Raw genomic sequence first — 22,904 nt, 5'->3', positions numbered from 1 at the left:
AGTCAAATGACACGTGGGTTTTTAAGTGCATTTTCAGTCTAATATGGGTTCATTCTGTTAGCCTACTGGAGTCTTCTGCCCTTGAAATCCATCAGTTTCTCTCTCTTTAGATTGTTCCTTTGCCCTTTTTCCCTCTTTCACCACCAATAAGACATGATACATAACTCCAGATACTGGTTACCAAATCTAGTGAAAAAATTGAATGGTTCACAAACCTCCTCAGCCTCCATTTATGGCCTTTTATACTTCATTGTCCACCATACAGATTGGATCTCCAACCCAAGTTCCTTAAAGACCTTTATACTTACCTGAGTGCAGGTGCAGGGTCAGTAATGGCTACTCCTAGTTTTCCCAGAGCTCAGTTGAATAGCAGCCTACTTGACCTCTTAAAGGTCACCTGGGCTTGCCAAGAGTTTTCTAGAAGTATGTTACCTCTTTCTGCTTTACTAAACCAATCAGTATTCCCCCCATGGTTTAAATGTAGACTGCTCTTATGTCAGGTTCATTCAGGTTAAATCAATGATATGAGCAATGACATGATCGGCCATGGCTTATACTTTATTTCCTAGCTGTCCCCAAGCAAAATTGGCCATGCTTAATGCCGAAAGGGCAGCACAATGTATCAGGAAGAATGTGAACTCTGGAGTCCTGCTGGGTTTCCAGTTTTGTGGCATCTACTGGCTTCTCACCATGGAGTTGGCCTTTAGATGACTCTCTTTGAATCTCAGTACACTGCTTTAGTCTTTCCCTTCAGTGCTTAGCAGAGACCTAAACTCAAAGTACATCCATGGTGAGTTCTGGTCCATTTGATTTAACTGACCTGCCTATGACATTGTAGCAAGCTTAAAGCTTCTCCTTCTCCCAAGCTGTAGCTCAGTCAAGGTCATCAAAGAGTGAAAGAGACACTGGCCATTGGAATGGTTTCTGCAGCAGCTGAACACTAGTTGATACTTTCTTTCCTCTTTTTTCTCCCAGGACTTCTTCCTACCTGTTGGAGCACTCTCTGCTCTGGTATTAGAGGGTGGGTCACACTCTAAGGGAAACTCCTGCAGTTTATAGCAGAGGCCGACTCCTTCCTATGACCTCAACAGCAAATGGAGTAGGAAGAAATGGAAAACTGAAAGAAGCACTATTATCTCTAAAGCTAAGGCCAAGTGAGAACGCCCCTAAGGGACATTGTACCATTAGGTACTTATATGGGAGCCGATGCAAGAGCAGCAAGAATGCTGTAAGGATGATGACGTGCCCCACCCCCCGCCCCTGACCTCACTAACTCTCCCACAGCTTCCCCACATACGTGCCACGATCCAGACATACTGGACTACTTGTAACTTCCTAAAATTGCCTGCTTTTTTTTTTTTTGGCCTCTAGGCTTTTCTTTATGTTATTATTCTGTCTTCCTGGGTGCTTTTCCCAGTCCTTCCCATAAGTAGGACTTCCTCCTACTTGTCCTTCTGGGTGTGACTAGGTATCAGTTTCCCTCCTCTTGTTCACCTTCCCAGACTATGCTCTTACAAGACTTTCCTCCTGTCTCCATACATCACAAGTGATATTGTAATTGTTGATTTATAATCACCATTCACCGTTTCCAGAATGATGACAGCAATGAAATCATATGTGCTGAGCACTGCCTATGTTCCGAGTACTATATTTTATGCCATTAATTCTCACATCAGCCTCGTGTGTAGGACTGTTATTCCCATTTTGTTGTTATTCTTTAGTTGCTAAGTCAAGTCCAACTCTTTTGCGATGCTATGGACTGTAACCCACCAGACTCCTCTGTCCATGGGATTTTCCAGGCAAGAATACCAGAGTGGCTTGCCACTTCCTTCTCCAGGGCATCTTCCCAAGCCAGGGATCCAATCCTAGTCTCCTGTATTGGCAGGTGGATTCTTTATAGCCAAGCCACCAGGGGAGCCCTATTTCCACGTTAGAGATGGGGAAAATGAAGCTTAAAAAGGCTTTATCTACACTTACACAGTTAATAAGAAGTAGGGTCAGGATGAGAACAGAGGTCTAGTTTTCACCCACTGGGCTGTGCACAACCTCAAGGCAAGGCCGCATCTTTCATGTCTGTAGCCTCAGCGTCTAGCACAGGGCTTGGAATGAAGAGCAGATGTGTTGCTCAATAATGTGTCTGATAAATCAGTAAATGAATGGTGATGAACTGCTGTCACAGTCAGCCTTGATAATCTCAATATATATTTCCTGGTCCTGGATAACCATTTTAGAGGAACACTTAAGTCTAAAATAAAAAGATACTTCAAGGACAGCAGCAAGAGAGTATTTTGTAACTTGACTTTGAGTACATTAGACATGACTGAACTGGATTGAGTTAACTGGGATAGACTGCTATACAGAACAGGTCAAGGGACTTCCCTGGTGGCCCAGTGAATAGGAATCCACCTGCCAAAGCAGGGGACGCATGTTTGATTCCTGGTCCTGGAAGCTTCCACATGCCTAGGAGCAACTAAGCCTGTGCCCCACAACTACTGAACCAGTGCTCTGGAGGCCAGGATCTGCAGCTGCTGAGCATGCGTGCTGCAGCTACTGAAGCCCACATGCCTAGAGGCTGTGCTCCGCAACAAAGAGTAGCCCCAGTCACTGCAACTAGAGAGAGCCTGCTTGCAGTAAAGAAGACCCAGTGAACTAAAAATAAATAAATAAAATAGGTTGAGTATCCAATGAGGAAATGGATATAGATAAATTGTATTACTCCCAGGAACTACTACAAAGGGTTTAACAGAGTCTAATGTTCTGCTGAGGCAGAGCCTTGGGCAAATAGCTAGGCTTTATTTGCACAATAAACAAATGGTCCCAGTATGAGCTAAATTTCTCAGGAAGGCTGCTTGAAAAGCAGGTCTGGGCTTAGAACAAGTCTGAACCAGTTTTCTCTGTTGTAGGAGAATGAAAGAACAGATAATTTTTGGTGGAAATAATAAACCTGAAGAGAAGAGGCTTAGAAAGGCTTTGTCCCTAAACAAGTTCTCCCAGACTTGTAACCAGTAGGTAATTCCTGGAGATCTAATGCACAGTCATTATAGACAATGCTGCTGCTGCTGCTAAGTCGCTTCAGTCGTGTCCGACTCTGTGCGACCCCATAGATGGCAGCCCACCAGGCTCCCTCGTCCCTGGGATTCTCCAGGCAAGAACACTGGAGTGGGTTGCCATTTCCTTCTCCAATGCGTGAAAGTGAAAAGTGAAAGTGAAGTTGCTCAGTTGTGTCTGACTCTTTGCAACCCCCTGGACTGCAGCCTGCCAGGCTCCTCAGTCCATGGGATTTTCCAGGCAAGAGTACTGGAGTGGGGTGCCATTGCCTTCTCCACATTATAGACAATACTGTATAGATCCCATTTGTTCCCACCTCAAAAGAAGTGATAATTATGTGACACAATAGCGATGATAACTGCTGCTAAGGTGGTGATCACACTGTAATATATATCTGTATCAAATCAACACATTGCACACTTTAAATTCTTACAATATTATATGTCAATCATATTTCAACTTTTAAAAAAGCCCTTTGGTTTCATTTCAAAGTAGAATACATTCCACCACTGAGGTTGCCTACTTAGAGGATCAAATTGCTGCTATAGAGTTTAGATTTGAATATATTTATTCTAATTTTTAAAATCTCCTAAAACTTTAGGAAATTATAAAACAGTTACTGAGATGCAGAATGAATACGTCAGGTAAGCATGTCTACTTACTAGGAAAATCAATTCCTGAGTGATAGAGCTGATGGCAAGGAATCATGATAATTTATTCCAGTTTTGACAGTTGATAATATATATGAAAGCACTTTTACATTTGTAAAGGGAAAACATAACTGTTGTAGTTACACAGTACTCTGAAAATCCATGACAATGGAATTTCATGTGATTGGATGTGAGTCTGGAAACCTGACCAATCAGCTAAGAATACTAAGAATATAATTATGTTATGTTAGTATTATATTAAATATAATACTAAGAATAGTATTATAGGATTTTTTAAAAAATATCTTTTTAAGCTTTAGACTTCTTTGTTTATGAAATGTGGTTATGTCTAATCTATCTACCTCACTGGGTGGGATGTATGATCAAATGAGATCATGAGGATTGAAAATGTAGACACCATCTTTCTCCCTTAACCAACAATCAACATCTCAAGTCTACTTCCAAGGGAGGAAAGTAAAGTAAAGGGTACTGCTAATCTTCCTGTGAATCCCTTTGAAGAGAGAGGAGAAGTAGATAATGTGGTGTCTTGGCTCACCATCCTCCCCGCCCCCAGTGTGAGTCTCAGTGAATCACTAGCTTTTGATACAATAGAAGCAGGTTTTTCAGAAACCTTGTAGCATATTTCCCTGCTTCTGCCTGCGCTGCTAAGTCCCTTCAGTTGTGTCCGACTCTGTGCGACCCCATAGACGGCAGCCCACACCAGGCTCCTCAGTCCCTGGGATTCCCCAGGCAAGAATACTGGAATGGGTTGCCATTTCCTTCTCCAATGCAGGCATGCATGCTAAGTCCCTTCAGTTGTGTCCAACTCTGTGCGACCCTATGGACAGCAGCCCACCAGGCTCCTTTGTCCACAGGATTCTCCAGGCAAGAATACTGGAGTGGGTTGCCATTTCCTTCTCCATTCATTTATTGTATCTACCTCATGAAAGACAATGGGCTTTAAAGGTGAAAAATCACAGTCCCTGCTCAGGAGTAATATTGCACTGGGAAGTAACCCCCTAGAAGTTTCAGACAAGAATAGTTCACAAGACAGGCTATGGGAAGGAAGATCTTTCCAAGCTAATTGTATCAGGGTCAAGATTAATTTAGAAACTTTAGAAGATATGTTTAAACTAAAGTTGAATGATTGTTCTCATCACTGGACAAGATGCATGAGATCTCATTTTTTATGAAGTAAAACAACAGATCCCCCAGAATGATGGAGCGTCTTTCTTGCTTTGGAGATAACTTGGATTTCATTCCCAAGTTTTCTCAGATGTGAGGTTTCAATAATAAAGGTTTCAGTAAGACACAGTGTTCATTGCTCAGTCGCTCACTTGTGTCTAACTCTTTGTGACCCCATGGACTGTAGCTCGCCAGGCTCCTCTGTCCATGGAATTTTCTAGGCAAGAATACTGGAATGGGTTGCCATTTCCTACTCCAGGGGACCCTCCCAACCCAGGGATCAAAACCAAGTCTACGTCTCCTTCATTGGCAAGCAGATTCTTTAATACAGCGTCATATGGGAAGCCTCACTAAGACACAGAAAAGCAACAAAATGATAAAACACTGGAAAATAGCAGAAATGGGTAGGCGACTTAAGGGGAATTGTAATGAAAGAGGGATGGCCGATCATGGCATTAAATCAGGGAATAACCCATGTATTCGCTTTGCATCAGTTACCTTACTAATTAGTGTGAAGGTAATCTAAAGGAAAGATTTTAAAAAGTTAACGTCTAGATTCAAGTTTTTTTAATTAATGTGCTATTTAGTTTACTTAAATCTTATTTTATAGTGTCTAATCGAAACGTGGGCCAAGACTTAAATCTGGTAACACTGAATATTGAATGGATGAAGATTTGTCCTTCATCTTCTTCTTCTTTTAATCCTTTACTTTGGGCACCAAACAAAACCTGCCTACGTTGATGAGAACCCTGTGGTCCAGACCTCTCCCTGACCTGTATACTCCATCAGCATTTGGGTTCTGAATCTAATTTCAACATGTCCCTGCTGTCCACTGAGAAACAAACCAGTTAATCAATAGCAGTAGAACCTCAATTAAAGGAGAAAATGGAACTGGTTAAGAGACATGATTTAGGGAGCTAGGAAGAGAAGCAGAGAAGCCAAAGGAGAAATGAGGTTAAAAAAGGAGATGGTGAAGAGTGGTCTTGGACAACTGAGAAGAATTGGATTTAATGATTTAATGATTAGAACTGCTGAACTGAGTAAAATGAGAGGAGAAAATAGAGAATGCAACACGTTAAGGAAAGAAATCAGCCCATGAAGAAGTGGAGACAAGATTATAATAATGATGATAACCAGTGTTTATTTGGGAGCTTAGCTGTGTGTCTAGTATTCCACTAAACGCTTGGCACATATTATCTCCTTACAGAGACCCTATTAGGTAGGTACTATCATTATGCTCATTTTAGATGAATATTGCGATACAGAGTAAACAGTAATTTATGTAAGTGGGCTTCCTTGATGACTCAGTGGGTAGAATATCTGCCTGGAGTGTAGGAGACATAGGAGATGCAGGTTCAATCCCTGGGTTGGGAAAAAGCTCTGGAGAAGGAAATGGCAACCCACTCCAGTATTCTTGTCTGAAAAATCCCATGGACAGAGGGGCCTGGTGGGCTACAGTCCAAAGAGTCAGATACAAGTGAGTGACTTAGCACACATGAATTTACTACATTGTGTTACTGATAATCTGGAGCTGATGAAGCTCAGATTCAAACTCAGAACTGTTCAACTCTTGACTGCCAGGCTATCGTGCCTCTCTAGGTTTACTTGATTCAGAGGAAAAATAATTTTATCTGTATCTCACGAGGAGAATGTGGTTTGGGGGAACTTTTTGTCAAGATAAGGAGGATACAAGGATCTATGTGAGCAGATGGGAAAGAAGCAGTGGAGATGGAGGTTGAAGATACAAAGAGCTGAATCTCCTAAATGGAAACTTGCAATTGATGGGATAAAATTTCCCAAGGATAGAAAGGACTCTGATTACAAACACAGCTAGATGAATTAAGACATAAGAAAAGGAAGAAAATGCTTGCTGGGTTTGATGATTAGGGAATAATTTTGTTTGAAATAGCTTTAAAACTCAGATTTCACAGAGGAAGTCAGTTGTTAACAAATATTCAGTTATTTCTCAGATGAGTTATGCACCCTGTCAAGTAGAGTCAACAACAGCACTGCTTGTCATTTCTAATTATTTTCTAGACACTGATTATAATGATGAAAAACAGTTTATCATTACTGTGCCACGTAAAATATTTATGTTGCTCCATTCATCTGAGAAATTGTATTCTTCAGGTAATCTCTGGATAGATAGGGCACGTCAATTAGAATTCTTTTGATTGTAAGGATCAGGAACACAACTGGAACTAACTTAGGTAAGAGGATTGCCATGTCTCACACAACCAGACCCAGGAAGGCCAGGGTTGTAGCCAGCCTTGGGAGAACTGGAACTGGGACTTGGGTATCAGCAGGGTTCTCTCTTCTCTCTGTTTCTCTGTGCTGCTAACTTCATGTGCTCCTACTCCGGGCTACAGTCTCCATTCCTTCCCTGCTAGAAAGAAAGGCATTTCTCCCAAACTCCAGTATGAAAATCTCAGGGAAAGCCTCAGAGTGTCTTATAACCCAGGTCACATGCCCGGTGATGCGGCTAATGACTGATCAGGGGAGTGAGGTCAGCTCCCATCCAAACCACGTGGGGCTAGGTGCAAGATGAGGAATTTCAGTTCTTCTAAAATAAGGAGATGCTGTTCCCAGAAGAAAGAAAGGGTGACAGTCAGAAACAAATAAAACAAATCCACTGCCGGAGTGTGGTCAGCTCTTTCACTGATGGGGAAGGGGAGGCACAGAGGCATTAGAAAATCAACTCAAGAGTCCTCTTGAGTCAGAACTGACAATAGATGTGGTTCTTTTTTTTAAATTAATTAATTTTTTTATTGAAGGATAATTGCTTTACAGAATTTTGTTGTTTTCTGTCAAATCTCAACATGAATCAGCCATAGGTAAACATACATCCCCTCCTTTTTGAACCTTCCTCCCATCTCCCTCCCCAATCCCACCCCTCTAGGTTGATCTACTCATCTTCCTCATCTTCCTTCTGGCTATTGTGCTAAATGTTGGGTTCAGTTTTGGTCATAATTATTTTGCCCTCCAGTTGTATTCTTTGTGAGCAAATAGAAACATGTGGCTAGGAGTACATATTTCTGGATATATCCTCAAGAGTCAGCTTCCCTCTTCTCCAAAGAAAATAGTAGGAAAAGATTCATAACAAATTTCTCCTGGGTCAGCAAGACTCTGATTGCTTCAGCCCTGTCTTCACCTGGCTTATTCACAGTGATCTCAGAGAGAGCCCCACCTGCAGAGTCATAATGAGTGAGCTAAGAAATAGGCAACTTCAGCTCCACCCTGTCTGCTGACACAAGCCTTTGAGCTCCCATTTCATCTTTCACAGTTCATTTAGTGTGAGGATGTTCCCTTCCCAGTCCTGAGAATGTAGACATTTAGGCTCTCTAGAGCATGGTCATCATATGTCCAATTTGTGTTTTTTAACTTTAAATATTCTTAAGGAATTGGCATATTTTGCAAAGCTAAAGAATATTTTTTCTCCGCATTAATGAAAGGAATTTGCAGAAGCAATGATTGGATATTCAGAAGTAAAGCAGAACACAAGGATTATCATTGTAGGCAGGGTTCTTGGAAATATACATACATGAAAAGAAGGCAACATGGGCTTGAATAATGCTTATGTCTACTTAATAGTGTGCAGATCTTAGACTTGAATACTGAAAAGATTCATTGAGAAAAACCCAATTCATTGCTTCATTGTTGAGAAAATAAAAGGAAGTTTTCTATTAACCTCCAGATTAGTAAGTATAGGCTTCCCGGGTGGCACAGTGGTAAAGAATCTATCTGCCAATGCAGGAGATGCAAGAGACCTGGGTTCTATCCCTGGGTTGGGAAGATCCCCTGGAGGAGGAGGAAAGGGCAACCCACTCCAGTATTCTTGCCTGGAGAATTCCATGGACAGAGGAGCCTAGCAGGCTATGGTCCATAGGGACACTACTGAGCAATTAGTAAATACAACACAGAAAACATGGTCCTTGACTAGCAGAATGGCTTTTAAGACTAAAAATAGTCCCAATGGGTATTTTTCAAGTATCTGGTATTCTCTGCCACCACTGATTCAGACTCGGCTGATGTTTGTGACCGACTGCTCTCTTCTGGCTCTTCGTTGTTTGCCTGTGTTACCTCATTTGATTCTTGCTTCAACTTCAGAGGAGTCTCAGCATTCTCATTGTACAGAGACTTGGGGAAATTCAGGGCCTAAGTAAGGCCTCCTCAGTGTGGAGTGAGGAGTTGGGGTTCTGGAATAGAATCTGGTGTTTCCTGATACTACAACTCTGACCCTTGTCTCCATTTTATTGGAGTCTGTGAGGTGTATTGACATGTAGACATCGACATGTAGTCATTTGCACAGAAATAGCCAAGAATAGAGCAAGCATAATTTGAGCAGTCATGAGGCATGATCTGAAACCATCTGTTCTTTCCCATGTCTTTGTGTGTTTGCTTTTTGTAGTGTCAACAAGTTCTGTGTGTGGCAGAAAGGCATGAAAGATGAAACAGCAGGTTTGAATTACAGAGTTGTATGGGTCTGGCCTGTCCCCCCAACTCAGGGAATTTTATTTACTCATTGAAAACCTAGTGCAACATGTGTTCAAAGACAGCTGGGTCTTGAACGAAGCGATATCACATGGGTGATATCAGAGGGTCATGGAGCCATGTGGGACCTTAAGATAAAAACACTCCTGCACAGCCTGTCCCAATCAATACACAATGTGCCAACTTCACATGAAATGTCCTTTGGCAAATAAAAAGGTTCTCTTAGGGAAATACAGGATTTTACCTCCAATTAAAATTAAGTTATCAAGTAGACTATTAAGGAACAAGGTCAATTATTCCTAAGCACATCACTCTAATACTATAGCTAATTTCACTTTTGTATATTTATATTCCCTTCCTAGGGACATCACTGTCTTTAGGATGCATCACTTTGGCTCCCGTGATCTCTTTTGATAAATGACAGTTTGCAAGAGATGCAATGCCTGACCTTGTGGTTTATTTTGCAAGCCTGTGGCCCTCAGCAGCATGATTGCATGGTGTTTTTTTTTAATTCCCTGGTGGTATCTAGATGTTCAAACCCACATCCTAAGAACAAAGTGAGTGTGCTAAGTAACAACTATTTCTCTGTAGCCCAGCTCTGCCCAGTTATTTCTGGTACACAAGGCAGATCCCCTCGAACTGCTTCCTGATCAAGCATTTTTAGTTTCTTAAGCAACTGCAACAGGAAGGTATGAGACAAGGCCCTATTTCCTAAGAGGCATTATTTTTGTCAGCCCATTGCTCCTATCAGTATTCAGCTCTTAATTTTTACATTTTTAAATAAATCCCTTATTTTTTTTTAAAATAGAAAAGTCATACTCTAAACTGTACACTCATTGCTGCCAGTAAAAGCAATGAAAGAGGACAAAGGTATAGGAGCTTCCTTTGACAGTAGGTCAACACTTCCAAGCTTGTTTTTCTGGAAACACACAGGAGGACAGAGAAATAGTTTCACAAAGGGGATCTTAATGGACACAAAGTTACAGTACTCACCCCCTTATATTTTTAATATTTATTCATCTGGCTGTGCCAGGTCTTAGGGGCAGTATGCAGAATCCTTGAATCTTCATTGTAGCATGCAAGATCTTTAGTTGCAGCCTGAGGGATCTAGTTCCCTGACCAAGGATCAAACCTGAGCCCCCCCCCCCCCACCTTGTCCCCCGCATTGGGAACACAGAGTCTTAATCACTGCATCACCAGGGAAGTCTCTTGCCCCCTTCTTAATCACTCCTTTCTCCTCTCTCCCAGCTTCCTCCCTCTTCTTTTGTTTTTCTTTCTCCCTGTCCTTGACCGTATTCTCCCTTCTCCCCTCTTTCCCTTGAAAGTTTCTATCTGAACGGGTTTTTAATACTGTAAGAATATTAAGATTAATGAAATAATATTTGAGTGTTCTGATGCTCTCAGAGGAAGGTTCTTTGGATTTCCTTGTTCTCTCATAATTAATGTCTTCTCTGGGAGTGAACTGTTCATCCATCAAGCATATTAGCTCTTCTCCAGCCAGATAACCATCTGCTGGTCTTTGAGAAGTAAGAGATTTGTTAGGTGATTTTTTTTTTTTTTTTTAAGATTAAGGCCAAGGATCTGTATTGGCTCCTCACTGGAAGGAAATGGAAACAGTTCCACCCAGGGCTGCTGTCCAATGGGAAAAAAAGAGAACAGGACTATTGGAAGATTGAAGAGGCATTCAAGGCCTTCTATAATATGCCCCAAACTACCTTTACAGCCTTATCTCCTGTAGTCCCCTGACACGCCTGTAGCCTTCTCTCAAGGTAGACTGAACTTATTTCTCTTCCTTTAGTCTATGAGGCAGGCCCCAGACCTTAGCCTGTATGCTCTTCCCACTGCCTGGAAAACACCATCCCCTTCCTAAAACACGACAGGCACACAGATGGGACCTCACGTGGTCCTTCTGCCGGGGAAAGTGCGTCTATCCGTGAAGGCTCCATCCTCGGTCCATCTCTTCCTCCGCCTTCCTTGAGTGTCTCACCTTGCTCCATCTCTTCTTCTCTGAACACCTGTGGCACTTACTTGTGTCAAGCAAAATTTCACCTCCATGATGAAAACGTACTGACAGTGAACCTGAAGATGATGCTCTTGATAAAATTCAGCATGCTTTAAAAAAGCGGCATGTGTGTGTCTCAGTGAAGAGAGGGTGAGGAAAGTAGACGATGAAAACAGAGAGACTAACTAGAGAGAAGTGATGAAAGTAAAATATCACCTTCTGGTCCTGATTGTGTACCTTCCAGAACCCTTTTTCACTAGTCCTCTTGTATAGCTGTGCTAATTGTCTCTCTCTCTCTCTTCACTTTGGCCTTCATCCTGCAACTCTCAGTCATACTGATAGTAGAAACTCAGCAAGGCTTCTCAAACTCCAGTTCAACGTTTTAGAAACATCTTTTCCATTTGGAGACACCACTATACATACCACACACACACACACACACACACACACACAAACATACACACACTATATCCCAGTTGGCCAAATGTCCACTAAATTGTGCTTAACTTCCTAAATGCTGCCGCTGATATTGCTTTTGGCTCTTTCTGCATCCTCTTGGCCAAAACTAAAACCTGAATAGTTTATATTCTTCTCCTTTCCCTTCTCTAGCCTTTTCCTGAAAGTTTGAACTTGGTGTTAGAACAGCTTCAGGCAGTCTCCCTCTTGTCCTGCAGTCTAGTCTGCGCATACGCTGAAGGCTTTGACACATCAGACAAAACCACCTGGCGCTTTTGTTCTCTAGTGTTTATGTACCCATATCCTTACAATTTGGGATCACATACTCTCAATAAATTGTGAAAAATAAATTGTTAAAAAGCATTTTTCAATACCCTATTTTGCTTCTAGCTGCTGCTGCTAAGTCGCTTCAGTCGTGTCTGACCCTGTGCGACCCCATAGATGGCACCCCACCAGGCTCCCCTGTCCCTGGGATTCTCCAGGCAAGAACACTGGAGTGGGTTGCCATTTCCTTCTCCAATGCGTGAAAGTGAAAAGTGAAAGTGAAGTTGCTCAGTTGTGTCCGACTCTTCGCAACCCCATTTGCTTCTAGAGTAAAGACCTATTTGAGAAAGATAATGGAAACCTTGTAGACCTTAAGATAAAATCCTAAAAAGCATTTATATACATATACATACATATATATATATATTCATAGCCATACACATGTCAAACTTGATAATTGATAACTCATGTGGTTTATTTATTTATTTTAATTGGAGGATAATTACTTTATAATATCGTTATGATTTTGCTATACATCAATATGGGCTTCTCTGGTAGCTCAGATGGTTATGAATCTGCCTGCAGTACAGGGGACTTGGCTTTGATCCCTGAGTTAGGAAGATCCTCTGGAGAAGGGAATGGCAACCCACTCCAGTATTTTTGCCTGGAGAATTCCATGGACAGACCATAGGGTCGCAAAGAATTGGACATGACTGAGTGACTAACACACTTCATAGGTATACATGTGCCCCCTCCATCCTAAACTGCCCTCCCACCTGCCTCCCCACCCTATCCCTCCAGGTTGTCCCAGAGCACCGGTTTGAGTACCCTGTGTCATGCATCAAACTTCCACTGGTTATCTGTTTTACATATGGTAATATATATGTTTCAATGCTATCCTCTAAAATCATCCCACCTTTGCCTTCTCCCACTAAGTCCAAACGTTTGTTATTCATGTAGTTTTGAGATGAAAGAACAATGAAACAAATATGTAAAATATTAGGAATAAATCTTTCCTTCCTTCCTTCCCACTTTTCCTTTCTTTCAACAAATATTTAATACCTACTGTGTATAATATCCAAGCTTTCCAGGTGGTACTGTGGTAAAGAATCCACCTGCCAACGCAGGAGATGCAAGACACGTAGGTTTGATCCTTGGGTCAGGAAGATCCCCTGGAGAAGGAAATGGCAATGCACTCCAGTATTCTTGCCTGGAAACCCATGGACAGAGGAGCCTGGCGGGCTACAGTCCATGGGGCTGCAGAGTGGACAAGACTGAGCACAGCAGTACATACATACATGTATTTGCTGCTACAGGGAGTGCTTATGCTTACTGTCAGTCACTCAGTGTGTTTGACTCTTTGCTTCCCTTTGGACTGTAGCCCACCAGGCTCCTCTGTATGTGGTATTTTCAGGTAAGAACCTGCTATATATGTATTCAGTACTGTAGGGAATAGAAAGATTAAAATACTCACCTCTGTCCTAAAGTCTCTTTCAGTCTTGTTAGGAAGACAAGGAATGATGGAAAAGAATATATGATACAAATATTAAAAGATTAATACATAAAGTGTCATGAAGTAATATGTGATTGTATAACAAATAAGTGGCATAGTGAATTAGTGCTATGATTTTGAGGTAGACATCTTTGTGAATTAGGTGGTCCCAGTAGGCTTCCTAGACAAGGAAGAGTTTTAGCTGGGCAGAAAAGAGAAGTGCAGGACCATTTTGATGGTGGGAACTAAACTAGTGGATTAAAAGACTGTATGTGGGATTAAAATATTGTTATCAATAATGTGGTCTCAATGAGATTTTTAAAAAAGATGCTTAGAAAAAGGAAGGACAAGGAACACAGAAAAAATACTAGCTGGTTGACTTTGAGCAGTGGAATGATTGTTTTCTTGGTAGTATCTGTATTTTCCAAATTAACTATCATGAACCTAAAAAAAATAAGATGTGATGAAACATTGAAAAATCATGCATCAACCTTTGTTGACTTTTTGATCACAAATCTTCTAGTGACAACACAGGATTATCTCTCCTAGCTCATGTTTACAACAGGCCACTCAATTATTTTTCTCACAGAAATGCGTGTGTGGGGATTTCCATGATTAATGTTTTGTTTGATATGTTAGGTAGCTTTTGTGTTCTCTTCCTTTCAGCGTATTAGCCATTGTTCCAGTTATCTTCTGAGTAATAAAATCATCTCCATACCTAGAGGAGTAAACAGGGCTTTATTGTGCTCATGGGTTCCATGAATCGGACATAAGTGTATGCAGGGAGGATTCATCTTTGCACCATGATGTCTGGGCCCTCTGCTGGAAGATGAAAGGTTTGGGGTGACAACAGCTGAAGTCTGGAATTATCCAAAGGCTCCTTCACTCAGACAATCTGGCAGGGGATGCTGACTGTTGACTGGAAGTCAACATTCCGATAGCTGAGGCTATCGGCCAGAACATCTCCATGCGACCTCTCTGTATCTCCTGGGCTTCCTTATAGTAGGAAGTCATTTTCTTTGGGTGTTTCCAAGTAAGAGAACTAGGCAGAATCCATAGCTCCTTATTTATTTATTTATTTGCAAGAGGTATTAACTGTGGCATGTAGGATCTAGTTCTTTGACTGGGGATCAAACCCAGGCCCCCCACCTAGGGAGCATGGAATCTCAAAACTGGACCGCCAGGGAATTCCCTGTGTCTTCTTTTCAGATCCTAGAAGACACAACCTTGGAAATCGCACAGCCTCACTTTCACCACAGTGTATTGGTCCAGGCAGTCACAAAGCCCACCTCCTCCTCTAGTTTCAATGGGAGGAGAGAGAGTCTCTGCCTCTTAATGGAGGAGTGACAAGGTTCCAGAAAAACACGGGGAACTAGACAAGTTTATGTGACAATTTTCAGTTCAGTTCAATCGCTCAGTCGTGTCCAATCTTCACGACCCTATGGACAGCAGCACCCCAGGCCTCCCTGTCCATCACCAACTCCCGGAGCTTGCTCAAACTCATGTCCATGGAGTTGGTGACACCATTCAACCATCTCATCCTCTGTCGTCCCCTTTTCCTCCTGTCCTCCTCCTGACAAGGGCAATTTTGGGAAGATAAAATCTACCACAGCTGTTGTCATGCTTTTTCTTGCAGTTAAGTCAGTTGTACCCAATTGCTGCTGAAAAAGCCAGATGAGCCAGATTTTCAGGCCCAGATCTTTTTTTGATAGCTGAGAGATCCCTTAGTGCAGTGATATCAAGTATCTGCTGCAAGTTGCTTTCCCGCTGAAGAAAGGCCTCACTTTCATCACTGAAATGGTTTGGTTTATAGTCCGGGAACTGCTGCTTGTTAATATGTTGACCAAGACCAGGAAGTTCTGTTGAGAGATACCCTGTCTTATTGAAATTTATGTTCTGTGTTATATTTATGTCAGATTTTTTTGTTTTCTTTTGGCTATGCTGCATAGTACATAAGATCTTTGTTCCCTAATCAGGGGTCAAACCCTGTGCCCTCTTCATTGGAAGCTCAGAGTCTTCACCACTGAGGGACCACGGGAAGTCCCTTATGTTATATTTGTAAATACAGATATAAAGCCATTATTTGGGTATGGAAGGACAAAACAGACCCAACAGAGGGAGCAGGGAAAGAAGGAAAGTGAGTACATGGGAGAGAGGATGAGTGGAAGGAGCTTTTTTAAAAAATATCTTCCACTCATCGTTGCCAAGTGGGAGATCTAGGTTGATAGCAGTTGGGGCCTGGTCAGCAGAAGATTAGCAGAATAATCTCCAAACCATTCTGCTTAGGTCTGTGAGATGTAGAGGCAAAATTAAAAAATGAGACTCCAGCCTTAGGATGTTTACTTGTCTCAATGAGCATGGGGAGGAGGAGGGCAAAGGAAAATCTCATACATATATACTTCACTTGTTCACTCTACAATGAGAATGGGAGTTGTCCATTAATCAGAGTGGTGGTACAACTTAAAAACTGACTGAAATTAGAATCAAGTTTATCAAATTTCCCCACAGCCACACTTTTAGTCCAAAACAATGGAGATGCTTTATATACTCCTGTACAGATAATGGCTCAAGGAGACGAGGGAACAATGTCTTAGAATAGTGTTTCCAAACTTATTTGACAGCAAACACCACCTCTTATGTATGGATTTCAGGGACTGTCTTCTGGAGATTCTGATTTTGTATTTGTAGGGTGGGCTTAAGAAACCATACTTATTACAGAGGATTCCATTACAAGGAAAATTTAGAAAATTGAGATCTAGGAGAAATTGCAGTTGACCAAAGAGGAGTGAAAACCCAAAGAACGGCTTGTGCAAATTAAAAAAACAGAAGCACAGCTCATTACATGCTTTATGTACCTTTCACAAGTTGACTGAATCTACATCAGCAGGATTGCAGATAAATACAGTAAAAATAAATTAATTCAAAATACGTCTGTCAAGATATTTCCAACAAATGTGAGTCTCTGACTAAAAAGTACATAGTTACTCACAACTGTGCAAATAAATGCATCATGTTAATTTTTTTAGCCTATAAGTAGTTTTTGAAAAAAGGTAAAATCAAAAACATACAATGTTTAAATTTAATCAAAGTCATTTTAAAGGATTCAAAATTTAAATTCTCCTCATAATGATCAAAAATCCCTTTCATCTTCATCCTTATTCTTCAGGAATAACCTTTCTTTTTTCTCTCTTTCCAAACTTCTTAGAGTATGTTTTTGTTTTCAATCGTATCTTGGAAGATGGAACTTTAACTACTGACAGTCCTAATAAAGTCCTATAAAGAACGAATGTATCTAAACATTCTAAAAACGTGAGACTAATGTTCTATCTTATATAAGTAATATAAGGAGGGTCGTATTGCTTCACTGTAGCTTTGAGGTTTTTTTTTTTTTTTAATGTAGTTGTAATTTTAAATGAAAGAATGGACACAAAAGCTCTAACTCTGAATATAAAAGATGCCCAATAAATTTAAGTGTCCCACTTTATCAGTCATTGTCAGCATCCCCAGTATCTTCCTCATAGGTCGACTTGATTCAGTGGCTCCTTTGTACCAAGACTCATGCTACGTGCTGTGGCGGTGACAGAGGTGGAATAAGATACTTCCCATCCCTCCAGTGAAGGACCCACTAACTGTAGTGTGTGTCAGAATATAATAATCCACACTACAACATTCACAGAGTGGAGGGATTGCACAGCAGGATTCTGCCACACTTTATAAAGTGGCTTTTCAGCCGATCTACAAAAAGTTTCTATATAAATGCAATAATCTCAACAACTTTCCCTAGAAGCATCCTTGTTACTCTTCATTAATTATTTGGCGATATGGAATGATGAATGTATAATGCTTTCTTATCAGACTTTCCCAATGAGTTCAATTAAATGGTTTGAGTCATTTCAGGGTCACGTATTGAAAGTTGTTTTGTGGAAGGAAACTGCAAAGTTTCTTCAATGCTAGTTTACCTTGAATATCGTTTCATGCAGATCCTTTAAAGATTTACTGACTGACATGCCTTAATATCCCATTATCTCCCTGTGCAAAATGAAGAGGTGAAATTACTTGATCTATATAACAATCTTCACAGTTTAGGCCTCAAAACAGGATAATGACTGAACAAGGAGGCAAAGTAAGTATGCCTCAATTATCCAAGTAGTTGCTTCACGTCATGGAATAGTAGAAAGATGGTTTAAAAATAGATACAGATAACAGAGGGAAGCAGAAATTTTTAGGCCTTGGAAAAAGTTACATTTTAAACACTAAATAGGTGGTTCTAAAGCAGGAGTAGCCAGAACAGTTCTAATAACTGGCTTTCCTATTCTAAAAGAGAAAAATAATCAATAGGAAAGTGTTCATTTGCTCCACACCTCCACTTTTTATTATCTTCTTATATTTGACTCAGATTTTTAAATCTAGGCACTGAATGAACAATTGTGAAATCAACACATCATAGCAGGTAGTTTACTTTGTTCCACAGATCCAGTACAGACAAATGGAAAAGGAAAAGAATATGAATACATGAAAAACATGAATTTATTTTGCCACAAATCACAAACATTATAATGAAATATCTTAATTTGGGGGAGTACCCTCATGGGAACTAGGCTGGATCCTAGTGGCCAGCATTCCAGGCTTTTGTTGCTGTGGCCCAGGTTCAATCCTTGGTTGGGGAACTGAGATCCCACAAACCATGCAACATAGCCAAAAAAAAGAAAAGAAATATTAGTTTTTTAAAAATCCAAAGTTTACATGCACATAAGAATCAAACAGTTGTAACAAAGTTATGAAAAAATCAATTCCCTACTGCTCACCTCCTATTTCTTCCTGATCAAAAATCAACTGCTTCTACTACTTATTGTCAGCTATTTTCATATTTGCCTCCATATCCCAAAAACTGTATTGTTATTTTTTGTTTCTATTTTTCCAAGTTTTAGGCATTATTGATTGACATTCAGTTATGCAAGCTGAGGATTTTGCTCTTTTTTCTTTTTCCTGACCAAGGACTCCTACCAGAAACCTATAATCTTTCCAATCCTCCCATCCTTCTCATGCAGTTATAATTTTGTTTGGATTTAATTTTACTGTTTGTTATTAAGATCATATAAATGTTAATCACAGATGAAACTTTCTGCATGGCTGTTTTCTAAATTGTTATGTTTTAGTTTTCTAAGTGCTTCTCACTAATTCAACTCTTTATTTCATAAACATCTAAGTTTCCACCAAATCACTCAGATCCAGTAGATGTTCTACAGATGTCATCTTCTTGACAACATCTCTCTCAGGGCCGCTGACCTGCACCAGTCTGCATGGCTGCCTCTTTCCTATGTCTGGTTCTCAGCTGTCATGCTGGGTTCTTTCTTCACTATCACCCTGGGGATCCCTTTCACCTCTTTCCTCTGTACTGGATTTCCTGTTTCCTGTATCAAATGTCTTCTTCTTTTTGGTTTCCTCCCTTGTTTTGGTAGAGCAAAATCTCTTTTCATGAGAAATTCCCAACAGGTAAATTTGTTGAGATCTTGCCTGTCTCAAAATGTCTTTATTCCCCCTGGCACTTGGGGATTGATTGATGGCTTGAATGAACAAAGAATCCTTGGTTGGAAATAACCTTCCTTCAGTATTTTGAACATGCTGCTCCATTGCCTTTCAGCTTTCCATGTAAATGTAGACAAGTCTGAAACTAGTATTAATTCCTGATTCTTTGTGCATGGTCTATTTTTCTCTCCTGTCTCTAAAACTTCTGTGATCTTCTCTTTGCCTCCATTGTTCTCAAATTTCACAGTGGGGCACCTTAGCGTTGGCCATTTTTATCCAGTACGCTGGTCCCTTTGACTAGGGAACTTTCAATACAGAAACTCTGAACTCTAGGAAAACGTCTTGAAAAGTGTTTACTATCTCATCTATGTCTTCTCTCTTCTTCTATTTCAGATACATGTCTGGACTTCCTGGATGAGTCCTTTATCTTTTTGTCTACTTTCTAGATGATTTCCGCAACTTTATCTTCCAATTTTTTTATGTAGAGTTTTTTTTTTTTTTTTTTCATAGCTTTACTTCCTAAGAGTTCTTGGAAGATGTTGACAGATTCCTTCTTTTTAGTATCCTGCTCCTGTTTTAGGTGGCAATATCTGGCAATGTTACAATTTCTTACTTTCATTTAAGATTTCTTCTCACTTCGTAGTCTCATTTCTTCTCACTTCAAGTTAACAGCTGCTCCTATTTGTTCTCTCTCTTTGAATCTTTGAAAGTAGGGTGCCGTCACCACATTTCACTCTTCAATATTTCAGCATAAGTCTCCTTAATGTGAGGACATTTCCTACATAATGGTATTATCATATCTAAGAAAAAATAATTTATTAATTAATGACCAGTGCTTATTCAAGTTTTTCCAACTGATTGTCACAAAAAATACTCTTCTTCTTCTTTTTTTTTTTGCATGATACTTTTGCTTTAAACTATGCTCAGTTCAGTTCAGTTGCTCAGTTGTGTCCGACTCTGTGACCCCATGTACTGCAGCATGCCAGGCTTCTCTGTCCATCACCAACTCCTGGAGCTTGCTTAAACTATGCTGGATGTTCCCAAATCCAAGCTTTACCTTTATATTCCCCTGATAATAAATCTATAGTTTTTTTTTTTTTTTTCTTTTTTGCTGGTGGTAGGGGAAGGGCACTCATTTAGCCATGTAGAGCAGTGGAGGGTCTCTATTTTTTAATTTGCAACCCCTTTCTACTACCACACTACCAAACACACATACCATCAACCTTACTTCCCATGGTACTTGGTGTATTGTTTCCTGAATGGGCTTTCTGGGGATTCTGTGTCACAATCGAGTCAGTTCTTGCCATTTCCTGTTGCTAATTAGGGTTCATTTTTTTCATGTCTGCTATGTTGAAGATTATTATTTATTGTTCCAACAAGAACATATTTGAAAGTAAAATTTCCCACTATTATTAATTATGCCAGTACCATCAATAAGGGTAAACCAGAATTGTCCTTGGAAGGTCACATTAGGAAGTTGTTTCCTTATCAATATAATTTTCAGCTTCAAAGTTTTGCTCTTTTGATTCTCTCACCTGACCTCTCCATCCTTGTGTCTTTATGTACAAAGAACAAATAAAACTTTCCTGTTGTTTTATGGAGTTTTGTGAGTAAAGGTAATTGTGTGTGTTCAACTGTATTATTTTTACTCAACTTAATGATCTTGAACTCACTGTGATCACTTTGTACTTGGCATCACTTTTTGGTATTTTAATGTTCTTGAATGTCTTGTTTCTTGTTCTTGAAGGCTATCGAAGGGGATAGCATCTCTAATACTTAGTCTTTAAAGTCATCATATGATCTAATGTGAATTATTTTATGTACATATTCAACAAATACCTGTTTCTTTATTTTTTGTTTAGAACTCACTATCACTGATTATGTCAAACACAGAGTACCAAATAAATGTCAGGCAAACCAAAATTATAAGGTATGTGGTAAAAATTGTTAAGGTAGTTTTTAATTAAATTATAGAGTTTACTGTTCTCTATACCTGAAATAGGTTCTCCTCACATCTCTATCTATTCAAATACTACTCATCTTTCAAAGCTTACCTTAAATCTACTACATTTTCAGGTCTTCCCTGATGATTTCCTTGAAAGAAAAAAATTTCTTTTTCCTCTAAAATCTTGTGACACATATGATTTGTATTGTTTGTTGCATTTATTCCATGTCTTATGTATCTTATTTCCCCTAGTGCGATGGCTTTCACTTGATTTTTACTGCAGCCCACATTAAGACATATGTTTTATACTGCAACTCAATATGCATATACACATATAACAGAACACACACAAATATACAACATGCATACATGTGCATATATATATGACATTTATATCACTGAAACAGGAGTAACTGAGATAATATTACCCCTTACTGAGACACTAATATTTTATAAATTATTACCTTTTGCTTTTTAAAAAGTTCTACTTATGTCCCTGAAAATTGATTACTTGACCCTCTAATGAGTTGTAACTCACAATTTAAAAAATAACGCCCTACTGCAGGGATTCTTGACTTAGAATCCAAATATAAATTCACTGGTCCATGAACTTGGACAAAAAATAATTATGTCTTTACTTTCACTAAACTTTTACTGAAATTTAGAATTCTCTCTTATTACAAATGGAGGTAACTAATCTCAGAAATTTGTCACTAATAGAAGTCTCCATGTCACATGATACATATTGTGCTCCTGCTGCTGCTAAGTCGCTTCAGTCGTGTCCGACTCTGTGCGACCCCATAGACGCAGCCCACCAGGCTCCCCGTCCCTGGGATTCTCCAGGCAGGAACACTGGAGTGGGTTGCCATTTCCTTCTCCAATGCATGAAAGTGAAAAGTGAAAGTGAAGTCGCTCAGTCATGTCCGACTCTTAGTGACCCCACGGACTGCAGCCTACCAGGCTCCTCCATCCATGGGATTTTCCAGGCAAGAGTACTGGAGTGGGGTGCCATATATTGTAGGTATCTTAAAATACATTTTAAACTCATCACTCTTTTGATGATTGAAAATCACCACTGGCAATGGTGGTTTAGTCACTAAGTCGTGTCCAACTCTTGTGACCCCATGGACGGTAGCCAGCCAGGTTCCCCTGTCCATGGGAGTTTTCAGGTAAGAATACTGGAATGGGTTGACATTTACTTTTCCAAGGGATCTTCCTAATCCAAGGATAGAACCCACACCTCCTGCGCCTCCTTCTTGGCAGGTAGACTCAATTACTAATCACAAATTTGCTTTGAAATAGTTTCACAACTGTATTTCAGTTTAATTGGTTTCCTTTGTAATCTATTATTTTATTTTATTCCCTTACAAATACTCTGAAGGCTTCCCTGGTGATTCAGACAGTGAAGAATCTGCCTGAAAACACTCTGAGAAGGGACTCATGTGTATCATGAGCCTGCCAAAAGGGTGCAGTCTGGAAGAAGATTAAGAAACTACAAGAACACTGAATTTCCTGGAGACAAATAATCTACTGCAGCACCTTTCATATAAAAAAAGCTCAATAAATATTTGTTGAACACATTATTTCTCCAGATTACTCAAGGATAATTTAAACCCAGAAAAGTTTAGTCACATACACGTCAAACAGTATTATGCTAAAAAGCTAATTTGGCTACTTGTAGTGGAAGAGATAGTTGGCTAGTATCTCTAGTCAGTTGCTAAAACTTAGGGGTTTGCTATTCCTAGGAATTGAAAATATTGGGCAGATTGTAATTTGGTATGATTAGACAAATGAAATAGTAACTAAGTAAAAAATCATTTTTTTGGCTCCTGTAAAAAAAACAAA

At 40.0% G+C, this 22,904-nt stretch overlaps 1 protein-coding gene across 4 annotated transcripts in view; it reads left to right on the top strand.

The window, feature by feature from the left end:
- Nucleotides 1-22,639, top strand: part of C16H1orf105 (chromosome 16 C1orf105 homolog) — an 82,196-nt gene extending 59,557 nt beyond the window's left edge. For 2 of the 4 annotated variants that reach the window (XM_086344667.1, XM_086344662.1), the window contains one exon: nt 22,441-22,639. Coding sequence is in view for 2 of the 4 variants with exons in the window: in XM_086344662.1 (XP_086200788.1) it covers nt 22,441-22,478 (38 nt within the window). In the remaining 2 variants the exon portion in view is untranslated. Of the gene's footprint in view, nt 1-10,940; nt 13,002-22,440 lie in introns of those variants that run through there. The other 2 variants (XM_086344668.1, XM_086344663.1) reach the window with 2 other exon arrangements.
- The last annotated feature ends 265 nt before the right edge of the window (nt 22,640-22,904 follow it).

Source organism: Bos grunniens, chromosome 16 (assembly GCF_055505025.1).
Source record: "Bos grunniens cultivar Pamir isolate PY7600 chromosome 16, Bosgru_T2T1.0, whole genome shotgun sequence".
In the NCBI taxonomy this organism is placed as follows: Eukaryota; Metazoa; Chordata; class Mammalia; order Artiodactyla; family Bovidae; genus Bos; species Bos grunniens.
The sequence above is the reverse complement of the archived record's forward strand: the minus strand, read 5'-3'. Positions and strand labels throughout refer to the sequence as shown.